This window comes from Callospermophilus lateralis, chromosome 4, assembly GCF_048772815.1.
Source record: "Callospermophilus lateralis isolate mCalLat2 chromosome 4, mCalLat2.hap1, whole genome shotgun sequence".
NCBI lineage: Eukaryota > Metazoa > Chordata > Mammalia > Rodentia > Sciuridae > Callospermophilus > Callospermophilus lateralis.
Genome location: NC_135308.1, coordinates 75702362 through 75723002, shown reverse-complemented (window position 1 = coordinate 75723002; position 20641 = coordinate 75702362). Strand labels below are relative to the sequence as shown.

Sequence of the window (20641 nt, the reverse complement as noted above, 5' to 3'; positions counted from 1 at the left end):
ACAGGGATTGAACCAGGGTACTCTACCACTGAGCAACTTCACTGGCCTTTTTTGTTTGTTTTGAGACAGGACCTCATTAAATTGCAGAAGCTAGCCTTGAACTGTGATCTTCCTGCCTCAGCCCTGAGTTTCTGGGTTTACAGGTATGTGCCAACACAAGGCCTGGTTTGATCTCCAGTACCACAAAAAACAAATACATGAATAAATAACGTAAGAATTAAACATCATCACATTAAATAGGTGTTTTATTTGCAAACTTAAATTCCATTTGTATCCCTAGAACATCTAATTGACAAACTAAATTGTTCCTTCAGTCATTACTGACAATATCCTACCCTCTAAAACATTTTATTAAGCTAGGGTTAAGTGAGAATATTCATTTTTCTCTTTTAGGGAGAAATTCAATTACTTGGCCATTATCCACATTTGTCAGAAAGCAAGGATTTCAAATATATTTTTTGAAATATTTCAAATATATAAAATAATGAAAAGATTTGCATGAAACCCCAACTATTTAGAAAAGCAAACAACTTCTAACTTTTTAAATAAAAACACTCTGGGAAACTTTAGAGTTGAAGTTTCTAGAGAATAATTCCAAATTAACATAAGTCAGACTGCAAAGGCCCATCACTCACATGGCCCATCTCTTGAAGGCTGAGTGGGAGTTCAAGGCAGTAGAAATTCAAGCAAGAGCAGTCATATTCAGAGCCAGGTGGACCACATATTTATCGATTGGAATTTGATGAGTCTCATTAAGATGGATCATCATCTCCCTGATCTAATTTTCTATGCTTATCTTCAAAGCAACCTGTATAGCCCACTTCCAATTTCTGGTCAATACCTGCCAAAGCGGTTGACAAAGAGTCCAACGGAAAAGGAGCCCATCATGCCACCAACAGAGAAGATGGCCACAGACAAGGACCAGAGGGTTGTCAGCAATGTTTTACTAGGAAGGTCTTCTAACCTCTCTTCCAAAGTATAGTTGAGAAAGTCTTTTATGATCTGCAAAATAAAATGGTTGGAGGAAGAGCAGACTTGTTACAGTTGGATGAGAACAAGAGACAAAAATTAGGGATTGTTTCCTCCTTAAAAGGACAGCATTGCTATGGCTTTATAGGCAGGGAATCACGGGATGTCTGAAAAATCCCAGTAGGTGGCAGCAGTGATATTGTCTGCCCCAACTCTCTTAAGAGTGCCCCCCTCCCCCTACCTCCACCTCTGCACCCCCCTCCACCACTTCTTTGTTACTAACCCCTAAGGGATAATACAGGAAGTGTTATCACTAGAGGGTAAGAGGAAGGACCAGCCCAGGGTATAGGGGAACAAATAAGCTTTTTGCTTTCTTTAAGTGACTCACCTAGACATTCCCAATACATTCCCCCTCTTCTGTCTTAGCCAGGCAAGACAAAAAATGTCTTAAATTCTGAATTTTTTTGAAACCCTTCTTAAAATAAAAGAATACTTCCCTTATTCCATAGTCAGAATCTAAATGACTGGTACTCACAGTCTCAGGAGCATTGATGACTCCAGTGTTGTAGCCAAACTGGAAAGAGCCAATTGTAGCAACAGAGACAGCAAAGATCAGAGATGGGGTCACCTGAGGAGTAGAGGAAGACAGGGAGGAAACAATTTTTTTTAACTGATGATTGTCTCTTACTAATTATAGAAATGGACCAGGAGAACCTGTCCTGAGTGATAGGAAGAGGACAAAAATACAAGATTTAGAAAAAATTGGAAAACAGGTTCAGAGGACCTGGTTAGTTGGTTTGGGAGCATTTTAAAAACTGCACCACGAAAAGGCAAGCATAAAACTGAAGTCCAGGATTGGAAGGGCAGAGGAAAAGATATCCTTGGAATTCCTAAGAACTGATTATTTTGCAAACAGATCCAGTGTATTCTTAGCAGTACCCTAGAATAAATACACATAAATGGTGGTGGGTTCATCACTGGGCTTCTCTTACCTCTGGATCTTGTAAACTACTATAGACATGTGCTACATGCTGGCCCCAAGTTGGCCTGGTTACTAAATACTATACTGCTACAGTATAGCAGGGGAGGATACTTGCTTACTTCCAACATTAGGAAACATCTCCTAGAGGGAGAATCAACCAATCATCTCTCACCTAGCTGGGAAATTATTCAAGACAGCAAGTGGGCAGCTCCAATCTTACACGTGAGGCCATCCTCCAAGGCTCCCTCACAATGTCTTCAATCTTTTCTTATTTTAAACTCCTTTTCACTTAGGTCAGACAAGGTGACAGGCTGGGAGCTTCTGTAGGCGAACTGACCTTCCCCATGACTGGTGGCAGCCGCCTCAGGCCCACTGAGCAGAAGCACCCCTCAGGACTCTGCTGCTACAAAGCTCTTTCTGTTAAATCCTTTTCCTTTTAGTAAAACCCCATGGTTCCCCTCTCACCATCATGAGGGCCTTTTTTTTTTTTTTTGTCCCATCTCCTTTCAACCCTTTTCCCTAATTTCCTTTATTTTCAAATAATTTTATCTTAGTGCAAATGCTTTTCTCCCCTACAAATACTGCATACACCACCCAGAATAATATATTAATATATCCTGCACTCACAATCACAATGATGACAACTGGAATTCTCTTATTATTCAAGGAATTCCATAAGGTTACAGAGGGCTGGACACATGACCTGTACTCCCAAACCAACCAGAGTCTTGCTGGATCTGAGACCCACACTTTAAGCCACACAATCAGCAGCCCTAATCCTCTGACTAGGCAACCATCTCATGGTATACTTATGTAAAATAAAATTGAGAAGCAAACAAAACTTCTGCAGTGACTTTGCTATGAGAGAAAGGTGAATGGAAGCAGGATATTCTCTTTATCATGTGTGACATTCAGAGAGAACTGGTTAAACTGTTGCTTCACAGGCTGAAGGAGAAATGAAAAAAAGGCCTTAAGATGGCTTAGTGAGTTAAAATAAAACAGAACACGATAATCGGCATCTAGATTTGCCGTCCTCCGAGTACCACAAACAAGCCAAAACAACAGTATCATCCTTACCTTCTGTGTCCCCATGGTCCTAATTTAATTTTCTTCAAATCCTGAAGAAAGATCTGGGATGGAATTCCAGAGACGCCTCTTCCAGCCAACAAAACCTTCAAAATGTCCTCGGCAGCAAGTTCTCTTCACGTCTTCAGCTGCGATCGGTACCCACTCTCACCAATACAGCATCTCTAGCTCTGGTTTGGAACAAGTCTATTTATAATCTCTGCAAAAGGTGGAGCTCGTAAACCTTTCTCCGCCCCTAACCCCATCCCCGACCCACAAACTACCCCGCCCCCAAATAATCCGACCTCAGGAATTTAGCGAACTGTATTATCAGAACTTCGGAGCTCCTCTCCACACCCTCAGCCCCCTCCCCCTTCCAGGCAATTACCCCATCCCTTTTAAAACCACATCCTGTCACTCTCCACCTCCTCTTTTCTTTCTCTTTTTAAAGCTCATACAGATCCCTTCCTTTTACTAATAGCAGTTACAGCCTCTTAGTTTCACAGACAAAATGCTACCAGAAAAGCCTGGAGGGAGGGCAAATACATGACTTTTAGCTCTTGAATCTGCTCGGAATTGAATCAATCTACAAAGAGAAAATAAATTTATCTATATAAGGCAAAATTGAATAGGCGCTTCTATCAGATTCAAAACGGTTTGAAAGACTGTAAGCAGAAAGAATTCATAATCCTATAATTTATCAGCTGCTTTTTAAATTATAGGTTGGGTGTACAAATCTTGAAAAGAAAGTAAGGTCAATCTGGCCAAAAAAAAAAAAATTTGGGAGAAGAATTTTGACCAGTTTTTAGCTCTACTTGTCCTCTGATTAGCATAATCTCACCTAGGATGGACTAAAACTGAATTTCTAGGAGTCAGACTAACTCTGTTGGGCTGTAGGAAGGAGAGATTAACTGTTATAATACAATCCAAATTCCTTAATACCATTTGCCACAACACCCCTTCTTAATTCTGCAATGATTTGCCTCTAGTCCAGGGTTTATAGCATCTAGAAATGCAATAAATATCACATTGGATTAAACAGATATTTGCTATTTAAGGTACTTTCCAAGAAGGTGGTGATTCTTCAGTGAATAGGATCAGAAAGTTCTGCTCTTAAGGAATTTAGTGTTTCCTTTCTTCCATTTAAAAAAAAGCCGGGGTTGGGGGTATAACTCAGTTGAAAGAGTGCCTGCCCTGCATCCTGCATGTACAAGGCCCTGGTTTCAATCCCCAGCAAAACACACACACATACACACACACACACACACACAAGTGCCATTTAAAAAATAAAAAAATTAAAAGTGGGGCTGGGGTCATCATAGCTCAGTGGTAGAGTACTTGCCTTGTACATGTGAGGCACTGGGTTCCATCCTCAGCACCACATAAAAATAAATGAATAAAAAAATAAAGGTATTTTGTCCATCTACATCTAAAAATATATAAATTAAAAAAAAATTTAAACTAAAAAAAGGGGACAAGGGTTAATGATTCTCACACACCTGGAAAGGATTATTAATATCTTATTAGTTATGGGCTGTGAATTTCTTGAAAGAAAAGTTTGAGATAAATATCTGATTACTGCACTATACACAAAAAACGAACAATAGGAAAAAATGAGAAAAATGAGAATTGAAGAAGATGAAGGATAATGAATAGGAGAGAAGATCGGCTCCAGTATGCAAGTAAACAAAGCAAGCAATTTAGTTTGTGGTTAAACAGTTGTGTAAGTGAGAGATAATATCAAGGCTTTGCTGGAGGGGAAACATCAATGGTCAAATTCCTGTGCCCATTAATTTGTAGCCAAGCAACCTTCAGTACCCGGAGACTGGGGTGAGAGGTAGGGGGAAGCAAGTTGGTAAAATAGTTAAAATTTTTCTAGATGGTGAGATGGGGAAAGTTCATCTTCCTTCAGAGTTTTGGTCCTGGGCCTACAATCCAAAATGATACCACTGGACCTAAAGCCAATCAGATTATATTTTCTGTTTTCCTTAAATAAGGATACTTTATAAGTTCGATCCTTAGCTGAGAGAGAATTGAAGATGAGTGAAATATGACATCAAAGAAAACTGTCCCTGAGATCTCACTTCTCCTCCCCCATTTCATCCTTTCCAGGAAACAGGCAGCCAGAAGCCCCATTAATTACCACAGCAACTAAACTTAGAAGCCAAAGAAAAAAAGAATATCCCTATATGGCAGTGCTGTCCAACAGAAATATAATGCAAGCCATTGTGCATACTATATTTTCTAGTAGGCATATTAAAAATTTTAAAAGAAACAAAAGAAATTAATTGTAATAATTATTGAACCAAATATAACAGAAATATTATATTTTTAGAATGTAATCAATGAAAAAATGACTAGAGTTTACTTTCTTTGTTTTGCATGTTTTTGAAACCCTGTGTAAAGTGATATTGTAACAGAGGTTCACTTGATGCTTTGACTATATCTCTTTTGGCTTTGAAACTTACATGTTTTTTTCCTTTTTCCCAATCTTCTTTTCCCTAAACTTCTCCTCCCTGATCTTCTTTCCCTCCCCTCCCCCTCTCCTCCCTAATCTCATTTTCTCTGAATTACCTCTGTAAAAGGCCCCATTCTTGTGGATGGGCAGAATCACAGCCTTTGGGACAGGAGTCCCTGTGTTTCTCCTTTGCTAGCAAAGCAATACACTTTCTTTTTCCTTTTTCTCATAGCCTTGTCCTCATTATTGGATTGGCATCAAGGACAAGGACCGTGCTTTCAGCAGCAATATGTAGTCCTACCAGAACAACAAAGTTGTGTTTAGTAGAAATTTTTTTCTTAATTTTTTTTAGTTGCTGTTGGACCTTTATTTTTTGTGTATTTATATGTGGTGCTGAGAATTGATACCAGTGCCTCACACATGCTAAGCAAGCACTCTACCACTGAGCTACAACCCCAGCCCTAGTAGAACAATATTTAAAACTGCTTCAACTTTAAAATTAAACTTAGCCACACATAAATATGTAATATAACATGAATCACAGTGCAGCTTAAGGTAGGAAAACCATGATGCCCTCTTTACTTCTAGATGATGATGATTCTTCTTCTTTTTAAATCTTTGACTTTTATTTATTATTTTTTGTCACAAAATGTCTCCCCCCACCTCCCAATACTGGGGATTGAATCTAGGACCTCATGCATGCTAGGCAAGTGCTCCTCCATTAAACTATACCCCCAGACCTTGAGAAACCAGCTAGCTCACAATAAATACCTCTTTGCTGCTTACATCGATCTTGGTCTCTGGTGGTCTTTTGGGGGTCCTGAATTCGAGCATAACAACCTCTCCACTCTTATTCTTGGTTCTAAATCATTTTGTCTTTTCTTTCTCCCTCTTTTTAGTCTTAAAATTAATTTTTAATGTTTTTGTAGTACTGGGGACTGAACCCAGGAATGCGCTACCACTGAGCCCATCCCCAGCCCTTTTTATTTTTTATTTTGAGACAGTGTCTTTCTAAATTGCCAGCTTGACCTCAGATTTGTAATCCTTCTGCCTCAACCTCGAGTAGCTGGGATTATAGGCACACACCACAGGGTGCAGCAAACTGGCATGTTTAAACATTTTGCAAGAGTAAGAAAGTAAAAGATAGGTCTGAACCACTCCATTCAGTTATACAGAGCAGACTCTAAAGCAAGTCAGAACACAATATTTGCCTCAGTAATTATTTTCCCAACAGTTATTGAATGGGAACAAATGAAATCATTGTGAAGGCCCAGGATTATACTTATTTTCCCAAATTTGTGTAAAATTGCTATGGAGAAAGATAATACTGAAGATTTGAGTCTTAGATGTTTGAAGTCTGTAACAAATCTTCTATTTTCTTCTTGGTGAGAAAAAAGGGAGGTGAAAGGGGGACAGATCTGAGAATTTTTGTTGTTTGAACTCAATTTGAGATTTTCTTGAGGAACCAGGTGGGTTGGGAATGTAGCTCAGTGATAAAGTGCTTATATTGTCATGTATGAGACCTTGAGTTAGATTCTCTGTGCCACACTAAGGAAGAAAAGAAAGAAAAAGCTAAATGGCTTGGTAATGAAAGAGCAGGTTCTACTTCTAACAATATGCCCATCTTAAAGGTTACAACTGGAATTCAGCTGAATCTCAAGAATCTAAATGTGTGCTGAACAAATACTCTTTCGAACAAGTGGAGGACCTAAGAAGATCAAAGATCAGTTTAGTATTGACCTTAGCTTCACATAACAGAGTTCAAGTTAGATAAATCCTCACCTTGGGCAACAGATAACCATTGCTCAATTAAATGTTTGGGGGAGATTAATTGGTTGACTAAGGTTGTGTCCTTTTGGAGGAGGCCCCACTAGATTCCAAGGCCCTCCAAATCCGTCACAGAATTTATGACCAATCATAAGGGAGAGAGTATGCTAGGGCGGGCCACTAAGTCTAGATGCCAAACACTTATTCTGTGTCATTTCATTCCTTGTAAGATCTTCTGTCTTTAAGAGAAATTAAAAAGGAAGAAATGGGCTGGGGTTGTGGCTCAGCAGTAGAAAGATCACCTTGCACGTGTGAGACCTGAGACCTGGGTTCGATCCTCAGCACCACATAAAAATAAATAAGTGAAATAAAGGAATTGTGTCCAACTATAGCTAAAAAAATATTTTTTTAAGGGAAGAAATGGGGGGCTGGGGCTGAGTGGTAGAGCATTCATCTAGCAAATGTGAGGTACCAAGTTTGATCCTCAGCACCACATAGAAATAAATAAAATAAAGTTAAATATATATATATACACACACACATATATGGAAATGTGTACATTTCGAAATGGAATAGGTTGGGGAACTAATGTAGGTTAATTTAGAAAAAAGGTTTTTTTTCTTTTTTTTTTTTTTTTGTGGTGTTGGGGATTGAACCCAGGGTCTTATGCATGCTAGGCAAGCACTCTACCAACTGAGCTGTATCCCTAGCCCAGAACAAAGGAAATTCTTGTCTGGGATTTCTTTGTTCTAAGTGCAGATACCTGGGGAATGTAAATCTCAATCCTAGCCACTGCTACTTTGTGATAAACAGGCTGGAAAACAAATAATCTTAAAATCAAAGAATCCAAAGTTTTAAACACCTTAAGGTAAAATAGGGAAAACTGTTTCTTCTATAGAACAACATAAATGGCATTTCAAGACACACAGAAAACCTACTGACTTCTTTAAAGACTGTCAAAATGAATTCTACTCTTTGCTTACATTATAATATTATTCATAAAAATAACTTGTGTCATAGGGTGTTACTTTTAAAGCTTCCTTTATCAGGTTAGGTGTCAGCAGAAGTCACTTTGAATCTGAAAACACTAGGAAACAAACCCTCTGGCGAAGAAAAAAAAAATTGAGAAATGTTGATTTTCCTGTATGAACTAGGTTTAAACCATTCATTACTTCCATTGATCCTGAAGGACCTAATTCCAACTCTTATGCCCTTATCAGCTTCTAAGGGATCTTCCCTCCTATAATTTCTTCTTCAGAAATTAATCCATTCCATAGCAGTGAAGATGAATTACCCTAAATTGAAATTCTCTTAATCAAATATCTTCAATGATTCCTAAATAAAGTTTAGACCAGCACTGTCCAGTGGAAATATAATGTAATATATAATGTATATTTTATTAGAATCAAGAATCAAAAAATGGGATGGGTTCAAACTAAAAAGCTTCTTCTCAGCAAAAGAAATAATCAGTGAGATGAATAGAGAGCCAACAGAATGGGAGCAAATTTTTACCACATGCACATCAGATAAAGCACTAATGTCTAGGATACATAAAGAATTAAAAAAATCGTAACACCAAAAAACCAAATAACCCAATCAATAAATGGGCCAAGGAACTGAACAGACACATCTCAGAAAATGATATACAATCAATCAACAAATATATGAAAAAAATTTCAACATCTCTAGTAATTAGAGAAATGCAAATCAAAACTATGCTGCTGGATGTGGTGGTGCATGCGCCTGTTATCCCAGCAGCTTGGGAGGCTGTGATTAGAAAGATCCCAAGTTCAAAGCCAGCCTCAGCAATGGCAAGGCGCTTAGCAACTCAGTGAGACCCTATCTCTAGAATATAAAATAAGGATATGACTCAGGATGACTTGGTGGTTGAGTGTCCTTGAGTTCAAACCCTGATACAAAAAGAAAAGAAAAAGAAAAAAAAGATCGCACATCCAATAAGTGACATTCATTTAAAAACAAAAAACAAAAAAACTACTCTAAGATTTCATCTCACTCCAGGCAGAATGGCGGCTATCAAGAACACAAACAACAATAAGTGTTGGTGGGGATCTGGGGGAAAAAGGCACACTCTACATTGCTGGTGGGACTGCAGATTGGTGCAGCCAATCTGGAAAGCAGTATGGAGATTCCTTGGAAAACTGGGAATGGAACCACAATTTGACCCAGCTGTCCCATTCCTCAGTCTATACCCAAAGGACTTAAAAACAGCATACTACAGGGACACAGCCACTTCAATGTTTATTGATGCACTGATGCAGAATTCACAACTAAACTGTGGAACCAACCTAGATGACCCTCAGTAGATGAATGGATAAAGAAAATGTGGTATATATATATATACAATGGAATATTACTCAGAAATAAAAGATAATAAAATCATGGCAGGTAAATGGGTGGAGTTGGAGACTATAATGAATATAATTACAAATCCAATAAATGACCTTCATAAATGATATGATAGTGAATCCCAAAAACCAAATGTTGAATATTTTCTCTGATTTAAGGATTCTGATTCATAACAGGGTTGGGATGGGGCAAGGGAAGATTAGATGAACTCTAGATTGGATAATGGGGAGGAAGGGAAAGAGTGGGGCCATGGGGGTAGGAAAGATGGTGGAATGAGATAGACATACTCTAAGTATATGTTTGAAGACATGAATGGTGTGACTCTACTTTGTGTACAGCCAAAGAGATGAAAAATTGTGCTCTAAATGTGTAATATGAATTATAATGCATTATGCTGTAATATATAATAAAATTTAAAACAAAGAAGGTTGTTCATTTAAAATTTTAATACCTAGATTAAGATATACAAGTCATTATTATTGTTAATACTAGGGAATTGAACCCAAGAGTACTTTGCCACTGAACTACACCCCCAGACCTTTTTTTTTTTTTTTTTTTTTGGTATTGGGGATTGAACTCAGGGGCATTCAACCACTGAGCCATATTGCCAGCCCTATTTTGTATTTGATTTATAGACAGAGTCTCACTGAGTTGTTTAGTGCCTCGCTATTACTGAGGCTGGCTTTGATATCGAGATTCTCCTACCACAGCCACCTGAGCTACTGGGATTAGAGGTGTGTGCCATTGTACCCCAGCCCTTTTTTCAACTTTGTTTCTTTGTTTCTTTTTTAGATTGAACCCAGGGGTCCTCAACCACTGAGCCACATCCCCAGCCTATATATATATATATATATATATATATATATATATATATATATATATATATTTTTTTTTTATTTATTATTTTTTTTTAAGTTATAATGTGGTGATGATGATCTAACACAGGGCCTCACACATAGTAGGCCAGCGCTCTACAGCTGAGCCACAATCCCAGCCACCTTTTTAAATATTTTACTTAGAGATAGGGTCTTACTGAGTTGCCTAGGGCCTCCCTAAGTTGCTGAGGGTGGCTTTGAACTTGTTATCTCCCTTCCTCAGCCTCCCAAGCTGCTGGGATTATAGGTGAGTGCCTGCCTGGCTTTTTAAACTTTTTTATTTTGAGACAAGGTCTCTTTGAATTGCTGAGGGTCTGGCTAATTTTCTGAGGCTGGTCTTGAACTTGCAATTCTCTTGCTTCAGTCTCTGGCATTTGCCCCTATGCCCAGCAATACAAAAATTATTAATGAGCATTTTACTTTTTTGTAAGGCCTTCAAAATTTTGTCAGGCCTTTAAAATTCAATGTGTATTTGACATAGCACATCTCAATTGGAACAGTAAGTTTTCAATGACCAAGGTGAAATGTACTCCTTTTAAAACAATAACTGTGTTACAAAAGTATTTTAAACAGTTTCATGTGTATAAGTGGTACTGGGAATTGAACCCAGGGCCTCACAATGCTAGAGAATCACTCCACCATTGAGCTACATCCCCAGCCTGGCTTCCAGGTTTTACACTGCTTTAGTATCCCCCACCACACTCTGCTTCATTTTCTCTTTTCTCTCTCCTCTGGTGCTGAGGATGGAACCGAGGGTCTCACTCATGCCAGTCAAGTGCTCTACCTCTGATCTACATTCCCAGCTTCATTTTTTAAATATAAACGTAAGTGGATTAATATGGAATGAAATTAGCAATTAAGTCCCTCAGTTTTACAAGCCATATTTCATGTGGTTAAGATCACATGTGACTAGTGGCTATGACATTTGACAGTGTAGATCTCAACTCTTTGCATAATTCTAATCTATTAACCCAGTCTTTTTTTTTTTTTTTTTTTTAGAGAGAGTGAGAGAGAATTTTTTAATATTTATTCTTTCAGTTTTTCGGCAGGCACAACATCTTTGTATGTGGTGCTGAGGACAGAACCCGGGCCGCACGCATGCCAGGCGAGCGCGCTACCGCTTGAGCCACATCCCCAGCCCCGTATTAACCCAGTCTTATCTGGAATTTAGAATATGTACCAAAGGAAAAAAAAATTAAGAGTATATCTATCCTATGTTCCAGCCAAACCAAACTATTTCTCACATTTAAAACAAGCCCTGTTTTCTACCTTATAGTTTTGTCTTACTCTGCCTTAAACATAATATCTTTCACTCTTGTGTAAAAATCTTTTCTAATTTAAATGCAAATTCTCCTGGCCAAAAGAATGACATTTGAAGGTTACATATATCTTATGATGCTCCATTTTATCTCTAATTTGGAACTCCAAGGGAATATGATCTACCTTGGTTGTTTCTGTTGGTCCCCAAATAGAATAGGGTACCAATACATGTTAGTTAAATCAATGTTTATATGCACAAGTTTTTGTAGAAATGTGTGGAAGTTGCAATGTGATGGAAAATCCCCCCTCCCAGGGGGATGCAAAAGAACAGCAGTAGAAACATCTTCAAGTTTTCTTTTCTTTTCTCCTTCTTTCTTAATACAGAATTTATTGGTGAGTGTAAGGATGGCTTTAGGCCTCAACTGAAGCAACTCCATTTTAAAACTCCAGTTTGAAATCTGCAGTCTTACCAGGCACACCTACAGAGCCCTCCAGTAAGGCCCTTGGGCACAAACAAGTCACTTCTTTCCACCCTGACAAACTCAGAGTGAAGTCTGGCATATTGCCCTCACCCTGATAAGAGTGAGAAGCAAGATAATCAAGGTGGGGACCACCAGACCAGATGCTTTAACCTCAGGATGAATGACATCACTGAGAAATCTGGTAGCAGCTGACAGGGATTGAAAGGGTGGTAGAAGCCCCCAAATTTAGTATAAGTGATGGAGCAAATGAACATGACATTCAGCCAGCTGACACTGATGTGCACAGCCTGAGAGCCTGATGAGGACCTAGACTGACATCCCAACTCTTCTCATTTGCCTGACCCTCTGTGTTCTCACCACTATCAAACTCCACAGCAGCCTCTTAACTGTGGTGAGAAAAGAACTTGTCTCTCCTCAGCCAGCTGTCAGCTCCACTCCAGGAGAAGCCTGCCTTGGTTCCTGATCTGATCACCACCATATGAGTGAGTGTGCATCTCCTGGACTTAGACCCTAAGGCTTGAGACTTTAGATTTGGCACTTGAGCTTAACATGTAGATGGAATGTCTGTCATGAGCCTGTCATGATTAAGTGTGTTTTTGGTACTTAGAATTAATCTAGAAATGTTTGCTGTAAATTGATTATATCTATTGCAGTGTCTGGCATTAAGGTTTGTTGTTTTCTTGATTAAGAATCTATAGAGATGGGGCTGGGGATGTGGCTCAAGAGGTAGCGCGCTCGCCTGGCATGCGTGCGGCCCGGGTTCGATCCTCAGCACCACATACAAACAAAGATGTTGTGTCCACCGATAACTAAAAAATAAATATTAAAATTTTTTTTTTTCTCTCTCTCTCTCCCTCTCTCTTTAAAAAAAAAAAAAAGAATCTATAGAGATGGGCTGGGGCTGGGGCTCAGCGGGAGCGCACTTGTCTGGCATGTGTAAGGCACTGGGTTCAATTCTCAGCACCATGTATAACTAAATAAAGGTCTATCAACAACTAAAAAATATATAGAGAGAGCTCTGGAGTTGTAGCTCAGTGGTAGAGCACTTGCCTAATATGAGACTCTAGGTATGATCCTCAGCACCACATAAAAATAAATTCATAAAATAAAAGGTATTGTATCCATCTACAACTAAAAAAAAAATTAAAAAAAAAACATATAGAGTGAAATTGTTTGAGTGAATAAAGCATTGAAAAGGGAGGAAGCATGTGGACATTCTTTATTTCTCACCCTCGACTGCATAAATCGCATCTTTTGCCCAATTAGACAGTGTGATTAAGATGGGGACAATCCAGAGGAAGCCCTCACAAGTCCAGGACCCACCACTGTCCAGGTAACAACAACTGGGGATATATTTGACCCCAAGCCAACAGGAATGAGCCTGTTTTCAGCTGCCAAGTCTTCAAATTCATCAGCATTAAACTTGGGAAAGCCCCACTTCTTTGAGATGCAGATTTTCTGGAAGCTGGGGGACTTGAACTTGATCCTGCATAGGTCCTCAATATCACGTTCATTGCTCTGCAGCTTCATGAAGATGGCTGTGATGATTTGGCCAATGTGACCCCTTGCCACAGTGCTCTCAGATTTCCCAAAGGCACCCCGCATACCTGTCTGAAGCCTAGATTGGGGACATCATGAGATGAGAAATAAGAAGATCCACTCGAAAGTATTGTCTCCAAGGTCCCTAAGAACAACCCATACAAGTATTAGGCTGTATATGCTACAAAGGAGATGGCTATTTGTAGCCATCACACACCAGTGTCTGTATTTTTTGAGATAGGGTTTTGCTATATGGCTCAGGCTGGCCTTGACTCTTGAGCTCAAATGTTTGTCCTGCCTTGGCCTCCTTCTGGGTAGCTGGGACAGCAGCCATAGGAGCCATTGCACCTGGCTGGAAAGCCTTCTAGTTTTGACTGAAGCATGTCCTCCTGTAAGAAATGCATTTTCTTTTTTTCTTTTCTTTTCTTTTTTTTTTTAAAGAGAGAGAGAGAGAAAAAAAAATTTTTTTTTTATATTTATTTTTTAGTTTCCAGCAGACACAACATCTTTGTTTGTATGTGGTGCTGAGGATTGAACCCGGGTTGCACGCATGCCAGGCGAGCGCGATACCGCTTGAGCTACATCCCCAGGCCCAAGAAATGCATTTTCCACATTGTTCCTGTGTTTTAAAATTTTCTTGTCTGTTTCTCTAACTCACAAATGAATCCCTTAGAGGCAAGGATTTTGTGCCTTTTCTCTATCCCCAAGTACTTCACATAGTGCTGGGCATATGAATGAATGAATGAATGAATAAATGAACGAACGAACGAACTAAATTATTTAATAGGTTCCACTAAAGCATTCAGTTTAGGAAAGTTATGTAGTCATGCTACTAAGCCACACAAACAGGACAAGGCTGGTAGTGGGAGCAAGGTTATTATATATATTAACCCATAATGAAGGTTTTCTTTTATTTTACATGTCTATAGAGCTATCATTGAATAAATACAATAATACTGCTGGAAGATTCAAGGGCACAATGAACTTGTAGATTAACTGAGATATTAAGATTATCCTGCATGGCAGGCAGGATGGTATAAGCCTGTAATCCCAATGGCTCTAGAATTTGAGGCAGGAAAATTGCAAGTTCAAAGGCAGCCTTAGCAAGGCTCTGTCTCAAAATATTTTTTTTTTTTCTTTTTTAAGAGCCGGGGATATAGTTCAGTGGTTAAGCAGCCCTGAGTTTGGTTCCTGGTACAAAAAAAAAAAAAAAAAAAAAAAGAAAAGAAAGAAAAAAAAATCCCACATGGTCTGAAACTGGAACAAAACATTGAATCAGAATTGGCTTGAAAATCTGAGCATTTGGTCATTGTGTACTATGGTTTGGATATGATTTAAATGTGTCTTCCAATGGCCTCTGTGTTAGAAGCTTGGTCCCAGTGTGACAATGTGATGGGACTGTTAAGAAATGGAGCCTACTAGGAGATTATTAAGTCATTGGGAGGTGTACTCTCAGAAGAGATTAATATTCTTTCATAGCGATGGATCCCTCTTGACTTCCTGTCTTGCTATCTGAACTCTTTCTTGGATGTCATCTACCATGAAGTGATATCACTAGAGGCGCCTTCACCAGAGCCAGCACTAAGCTGTTTGGAATTCAGCCTCCAAAACTATAAACTAAATAAACTTTTTAATAAGTACTCATCCTTAGATATTATAGTAACAGAAAATGGACTAACAACAGCCAGTATAGTGTTTTTATCAACATGTCTGTATAATTTTGAAACTTTCAAAGTTTGTAAGTGCTTTCTAAGTTAGTACCATCACTACGGAAATCAGTATGGAGGTTCCTCAAAACACTAGGAATGAAACGCCTTGAGACCCAGCTAGACCACTCCTTGGTTTATTCAAAAGAATTAACATACTATAGCAATACAAGCATACCCATGTTTATAATGACACAATTCACAAGAGTCAATTATGGAAGCAGCCTGGTGTCCATCAATAGATGAACAGATAAAGAAATTGTGGTTTAAAAAAACAAAAAAGAAAAAGAAAAGAAAGAAAGAAAATGTGGTAATGCATTCCTGTAATCCCAGTGACTCAGGAGGCTGAGGCAGGAAGATTGCAAGTTGGAGGCCAGCCACAGCAATTTAGTGAGGCCCTAAGCAACTTAGCCAGACCCTGTCTCAAAATTAAAAAAAAAAAAAAAAGGCGGGTTGCAGGGGTGACTGGGGACTTAGATCAGTAGCAAAGCACTTCTACTACTGAAAAACAACAATGAAAAAAAGAAAAGAAAGTACCATAAATATACATAATGCAGTTTTTACTCAGCCATAAAGAAGCAAATTATATAATTTGTAAGAAGATGGGTAGGACTAGACAGTATTACATTAAGCAAAATAAGTCAGACTCAGAAAGTCAGGGATGGTATATTTTTCTTTATATGTGGAAACTAGAGAAAAAAAGGGAAAAAAAAAAAGGGGAGTGGAGTGGGGGAGATCTCATGAAAATAGAAGGGAGACCAGTGGAGAGGAAGGTTACCACAGGGAGGGAGAAGGGAAGAAAAGAGGAGGTACTGGGGAATAAAATTGACCATGTATAAATATGTAACAATAAAGCCCACTATTATGTGCAATTATAATGCACCAATTAAAAATGATCTTTTAAAAAAGTTTGTAAGTGCTTGACACATAGAAAATTTTAATGGTGTTGAATTAATTACAGATTAACATACATAGAAACAATCAACATCTTTTTTCCTTTTTATAATAAATTGTAGTAGGACTTCAAATCTATAGACCATATGTCATTTTAGAGCAGACATATTTGTCATTCATACACATTAGAACACTGTCTATAATTGTAGATAATATTTTAAAAGATATTAAATATAATATTAAATAATAATAAATAATATTAAAGTAGATATTTTGCTGACAAAAATTGTCTTTAAATTTCATTTCCAGTAGTTATTTTATTTTTAAAATTTATGTCATTAGTCTGTACTAACAGAATCTGTGGTGAGCTCTGACTCCTCATAGAGTGATGTAGTAGTGATGAATTTGGGGGATGCAATTCAGCATATAACATCATGTTATTGTAGACTCACTCTTTTATATTCTTCCATCTTGAATATCCTTTGAAACTAACACGATCATACTTTAGTATGATCTCTTCCTCTGTGAAATATCTCAGGCAAACCTAAGAAGATCTGATTTCGTTTATGCCATTATCCATTTCAAACATACTTAAAATAGAGTATTTAATAAATATCACAGTGATTATTTGCTTATGTATCTAAACTGTGAGCACTTTGGGCAGAGACTTTTTGGGGGGACTGGGGTGTTACTGGAGATTGAACTCAGGGTCACTGGACCACTGAGTCACATCCCCAGACCTATTTTGTATTTATTTTATTTAGAAACAGGGTTTCACTGAGTTGCTTAGTGCCTTTGAGGGGCTTTGAACTGGCAATCCTCCTGCCTCAGCCTCCAGATCCAAGCCACAGTGATTACAAGTGTGTGCCACTGCACCCGGTGAGAGTATTTTTTTTTTTGTCTATTATTTTATCTATCTCTATGTCTATGCAGACTATAGATAGATGATCAAAATATGTTAAACTAACTAAATAAAACACATTCAAAGAATATTCTTAGGACTGTTAATTATCTCAATAAGCTGTAACTGAATTATGTAATATTATAGTAAGGATTCATTAAATAAAAGTAATGATTTATAGAAGTCTCAAAAAATGCCCCTTAGCCAGAGGCCTATAGTCCCAGCCAGGCTGAGATAAGGAGGATCCTGTCTGAAGCTAGCATAAGCAACATAGCAAAACTTCTTTTTAAAAAAGTCCCTTATTCCTCTCTCCATCTGTGGAGAGATGTGCCTTTATTTGTCATCTCTGACACACTCTCCTGCGTACCTCTGCCTGGTCTCAGTCTTTCATTTCTCGCTCGTCCATCTCCCAGTTCCTCGCTTTCCTTTCATTGGTGCCAAAACCTGGGATATGGCTTCCCGGTGTGCCTGCTCCCCTCTCCGAGGGACACTGAATATCCATGGACCCCATCCGAAATCCATTGGGGGACCAGGCCTTCTGTTCTGCCCAACATCCTCTCTGCACCCACCACCAGACATTTCAGTGACACCCACAAACCCTCTTCAAGCTGCTTTTCTCCAAGGCTGGAACCCCTAATCTTCCTTCAATCTCTGAGAACCATGAGGACACTGTAGAACCATGACTTGTGTTACAGGACTTCCAACTCCTCACCAAAACTGGGCCATCGAAAGTCAGCATTGCCCAGCACCTCCTGACCATCACTATTGCCTCAATGACACCCCTGCACCCCTAATAAGTGTCCAGACGCTGCCCCTTCCCAGCAGAAAGAATCTACAGAAGATTGATCTACGCCCCTGTCCCTTAAGAGGCCCAATAACAAACAGGGGAGTGTAATGTCCTTGCTCACCATGTGGATCCACTTAAGTGACAGCCACCATCTTAAGAAAAAGTTTTACTTTTCCTCCCCAAGGGCCTTTCTGAGAAAGACTCACCACTCCCTCATACCTCCCTACCCTTAACCTCCCACATTAGGACCTGCCCGGTTCTAATCCTTGAGCCTGCCCCATAAAAGTCCTGAACCCCAGGCTTGTTTTGCCTCTCTTCCTCTATGGAGAGATGGCCTTTATTTGTCAGCTCTGACAAATAAACTCTCGTGTGTAACTATTAAAAAAAAATAAAAATTAAAAAAAAAAGTCCTTTACATAAATAAATCCTTTTATAGATGTGGGTAAATGGTGTGATAGGTGAAGATGACCCACTTTCTCTTTTTTCCAATGTTATAGTTTGGGTCTAGAATGTCCCCCAAAGGCTCATGCAGTGAAGCCTTGGTCCCCAGTGTAGCAATGTTTAGAGTGGTGCTTTTAGAAAATGATTGGATCATGAGAGCTATAACCTCAGCAATGGTTTACCCTTTGGTGGATTCATAGCTGAACAGACTATTGGGAGGTGGTGGAAACTATGGGAGCAGGGCCTTGTTAGAGGATAATGTCCCTGGGAGCATTCCCTGTAAGGGTATGCGTTCCCCTCCCCCACCAACAGGAGAGGAGCCTTGCTTTGCCACACCCTCGCAACCATCACATTCTGCCTTACCACAAGCCCACACAGATGGGGCCAATAGACTATGGACTGAAAGCTCTCATACTATAAGCCAAAATACATCTTTCTTCCTTTAAGTTGATTTTCTCAGGTATTTTGTCAGAGCAATGAAAAGTTGATTAATGTATTGGTAAACCAGAATGTCAATTAAAATTTTATAATCTATTTTAGCTAGGTGAGGTTATGCACACCTGTAATTCCTAAGACTCAGGAGACTGAGGTAGGAGGATCACAAGTTCAAGGCCTGCCTGAGCAACTTAGGTAGCCCCAAATCTCCAAGGAGAAGGGGGGGGTAAAAATACACTCTATTGCCGTGTCTAAAGAGAACAAATTAAAAAAGAAAAGAAAAAAAGAGCTGAGAATGTAATTAAGTGGTAGACACTTGCCTGGCAAGTGAAAGGCCCTGAACTCAATATCTAGTACTTCAAAGAAGAAAGAAAATATAATTGGTCTCTTGCCAGGATTTTTTTTTTTTTTTTTTTTTTTTTTGGTACTGGAGATTGAACTCGGGCACTTGACCACTGAGCCACATCACCAGTCCTATTTTGTATTTTATTTAGAGACAGGGTCTCACTGAGTTGCTTAGTGCCTCGCTCACCCTTGCTGAGGCTGGCTTTGAACTCGATCCTCCTCCCTCAGCCTCCCTAGCGGCTGGCATTATAGGAATGCACCACCTCATCGGCTCTCCTGTCAGTTTTATTCATCTTCTAAACTCTGCCTAAACAGTCAACTAGTCTTGCCTCTGCCTAGTATGGGATGGCCCTGGGTTCCATCCCTAGGACAGCCAGAATAAACAGCAGAAAGACAATAACCAAGCAAATTTATCTCCTTAGAACCTTCATTTTATATTTGTTTGTTTGTTTTTGTTCTTGTTGTTCATCCTTTGGTTGCTTTGTGGTGCTAGGGATTGAGGACCAGATACTTTTTAATACTTGTACTTGACAGAAACTAAATTGATTCTACTGTACTACAGCATCATACATACTGTCCTTATTTTTAATAATCAATAATATGTCAGAGTATGCTCTAAAAAAAGATCACAAAGATATCTATAAAGATAAGTAGGTCATTATTGTTGACAAAGGAAGATTTGAGGAAAAAGGAAGAACAGGTTACTAAAGAGGAAGTGGATGTCTATGTCAAAATTCAAATCCATGAAACCACTAGGTTATACAACAGCTACCAGTAATTGAGCTCCAAGCTCTCACCAATCCCCATATGCCAAACTAATCCAAAAAGATAAACAGGGCTGAGAACAATCTTTTGTGTTTATATTTATAGACTCCCTCAAGTGTTTTCCTAGCTGATTTGTTTCCATGATTAGAAAGCATCTCTTTGCAGAGTACCTTAGTGCTTCCCTGAAATGAGGATCTGCCCTAAAGCAGAAGTTTCCTCTGACACCTCCCCTTAGAGATCATAGCTGCCGCTACCTTGGGTGGAGCTGGTGCAAATATCCTCCTTACTCATTGTATATTGTTTAACACCCAGCAGGACGGAAAGATAAATGACAACCTGTGACTTGGCATTATTACTTTATCTACTTCCTCAAATGGTCAACACCAAGAAGAATAGGTAGGAGAGAGAATTATTTCAGTTTGATGTAGTTAACTGGACACAAAGTAGAAAGTCAAAAAAGAAAAATCAGTTTTGGAACATGAAGTAGACTTCAGGCATTTAAAAAAAAATATTTAATTTCTATATATCTGACTTCCAGCATTAAATTGGCGGTCATGTTATCCATCTTGTAGAATTATTGAAAAAATTAAAACAATGCAAATG

The 20641-nt window shown here is 38.8% G+C and overlaps 1 protein-coding gene and 1 pseudogene across 4 annotated transcripts in view; both read right to left on the bottom strand.

Moving 5' to 3' along the window:
* Slc2a3 (solute carrier family 2 member 3) overlaps positions 1 to 20641 on the bottom strand; it is an 86708-nt gene that overhangs the window by 10007 nt on the left and 56060 nt on the right. The window contains exons 1-4 of one of the 4 annotated variants that reach the window (XM_076852624.1): positions 3405 to 3440; positions 3029 to 3207; positions 1505 to 1597; positions 842 to 1002 (exon numbers count right to left, since the gene is read on the bottom strand). In XM_076852624.1, the coding sequence (XP_076708739.1) occupies positions 842 to 1002; positions 1505 to 1597; positions 3029 to 3043 (269 nt within the window). In that variant the 5' untranslated portion in view covers positions 3044 to 3207; positions 3405 to 3440. Of the gene's footprint in view, positions 1 to 834; positions 1003 to 1504; positions 1598 to 3028; positions 3208 to 3321; positions 3365 to 3404; positions 3441 to 20641 lie in introns of those variants that run through there. The other 3 variants (XM_076852626.1, XM_076852627.1, XM_076852625.1) reach the window with 3 other exon arrangements.
* On the bottom strand, positions 13893 to 14002 carry LOC143398706 (small nucleolar RNA SNORA70; annotated as a pseudogene).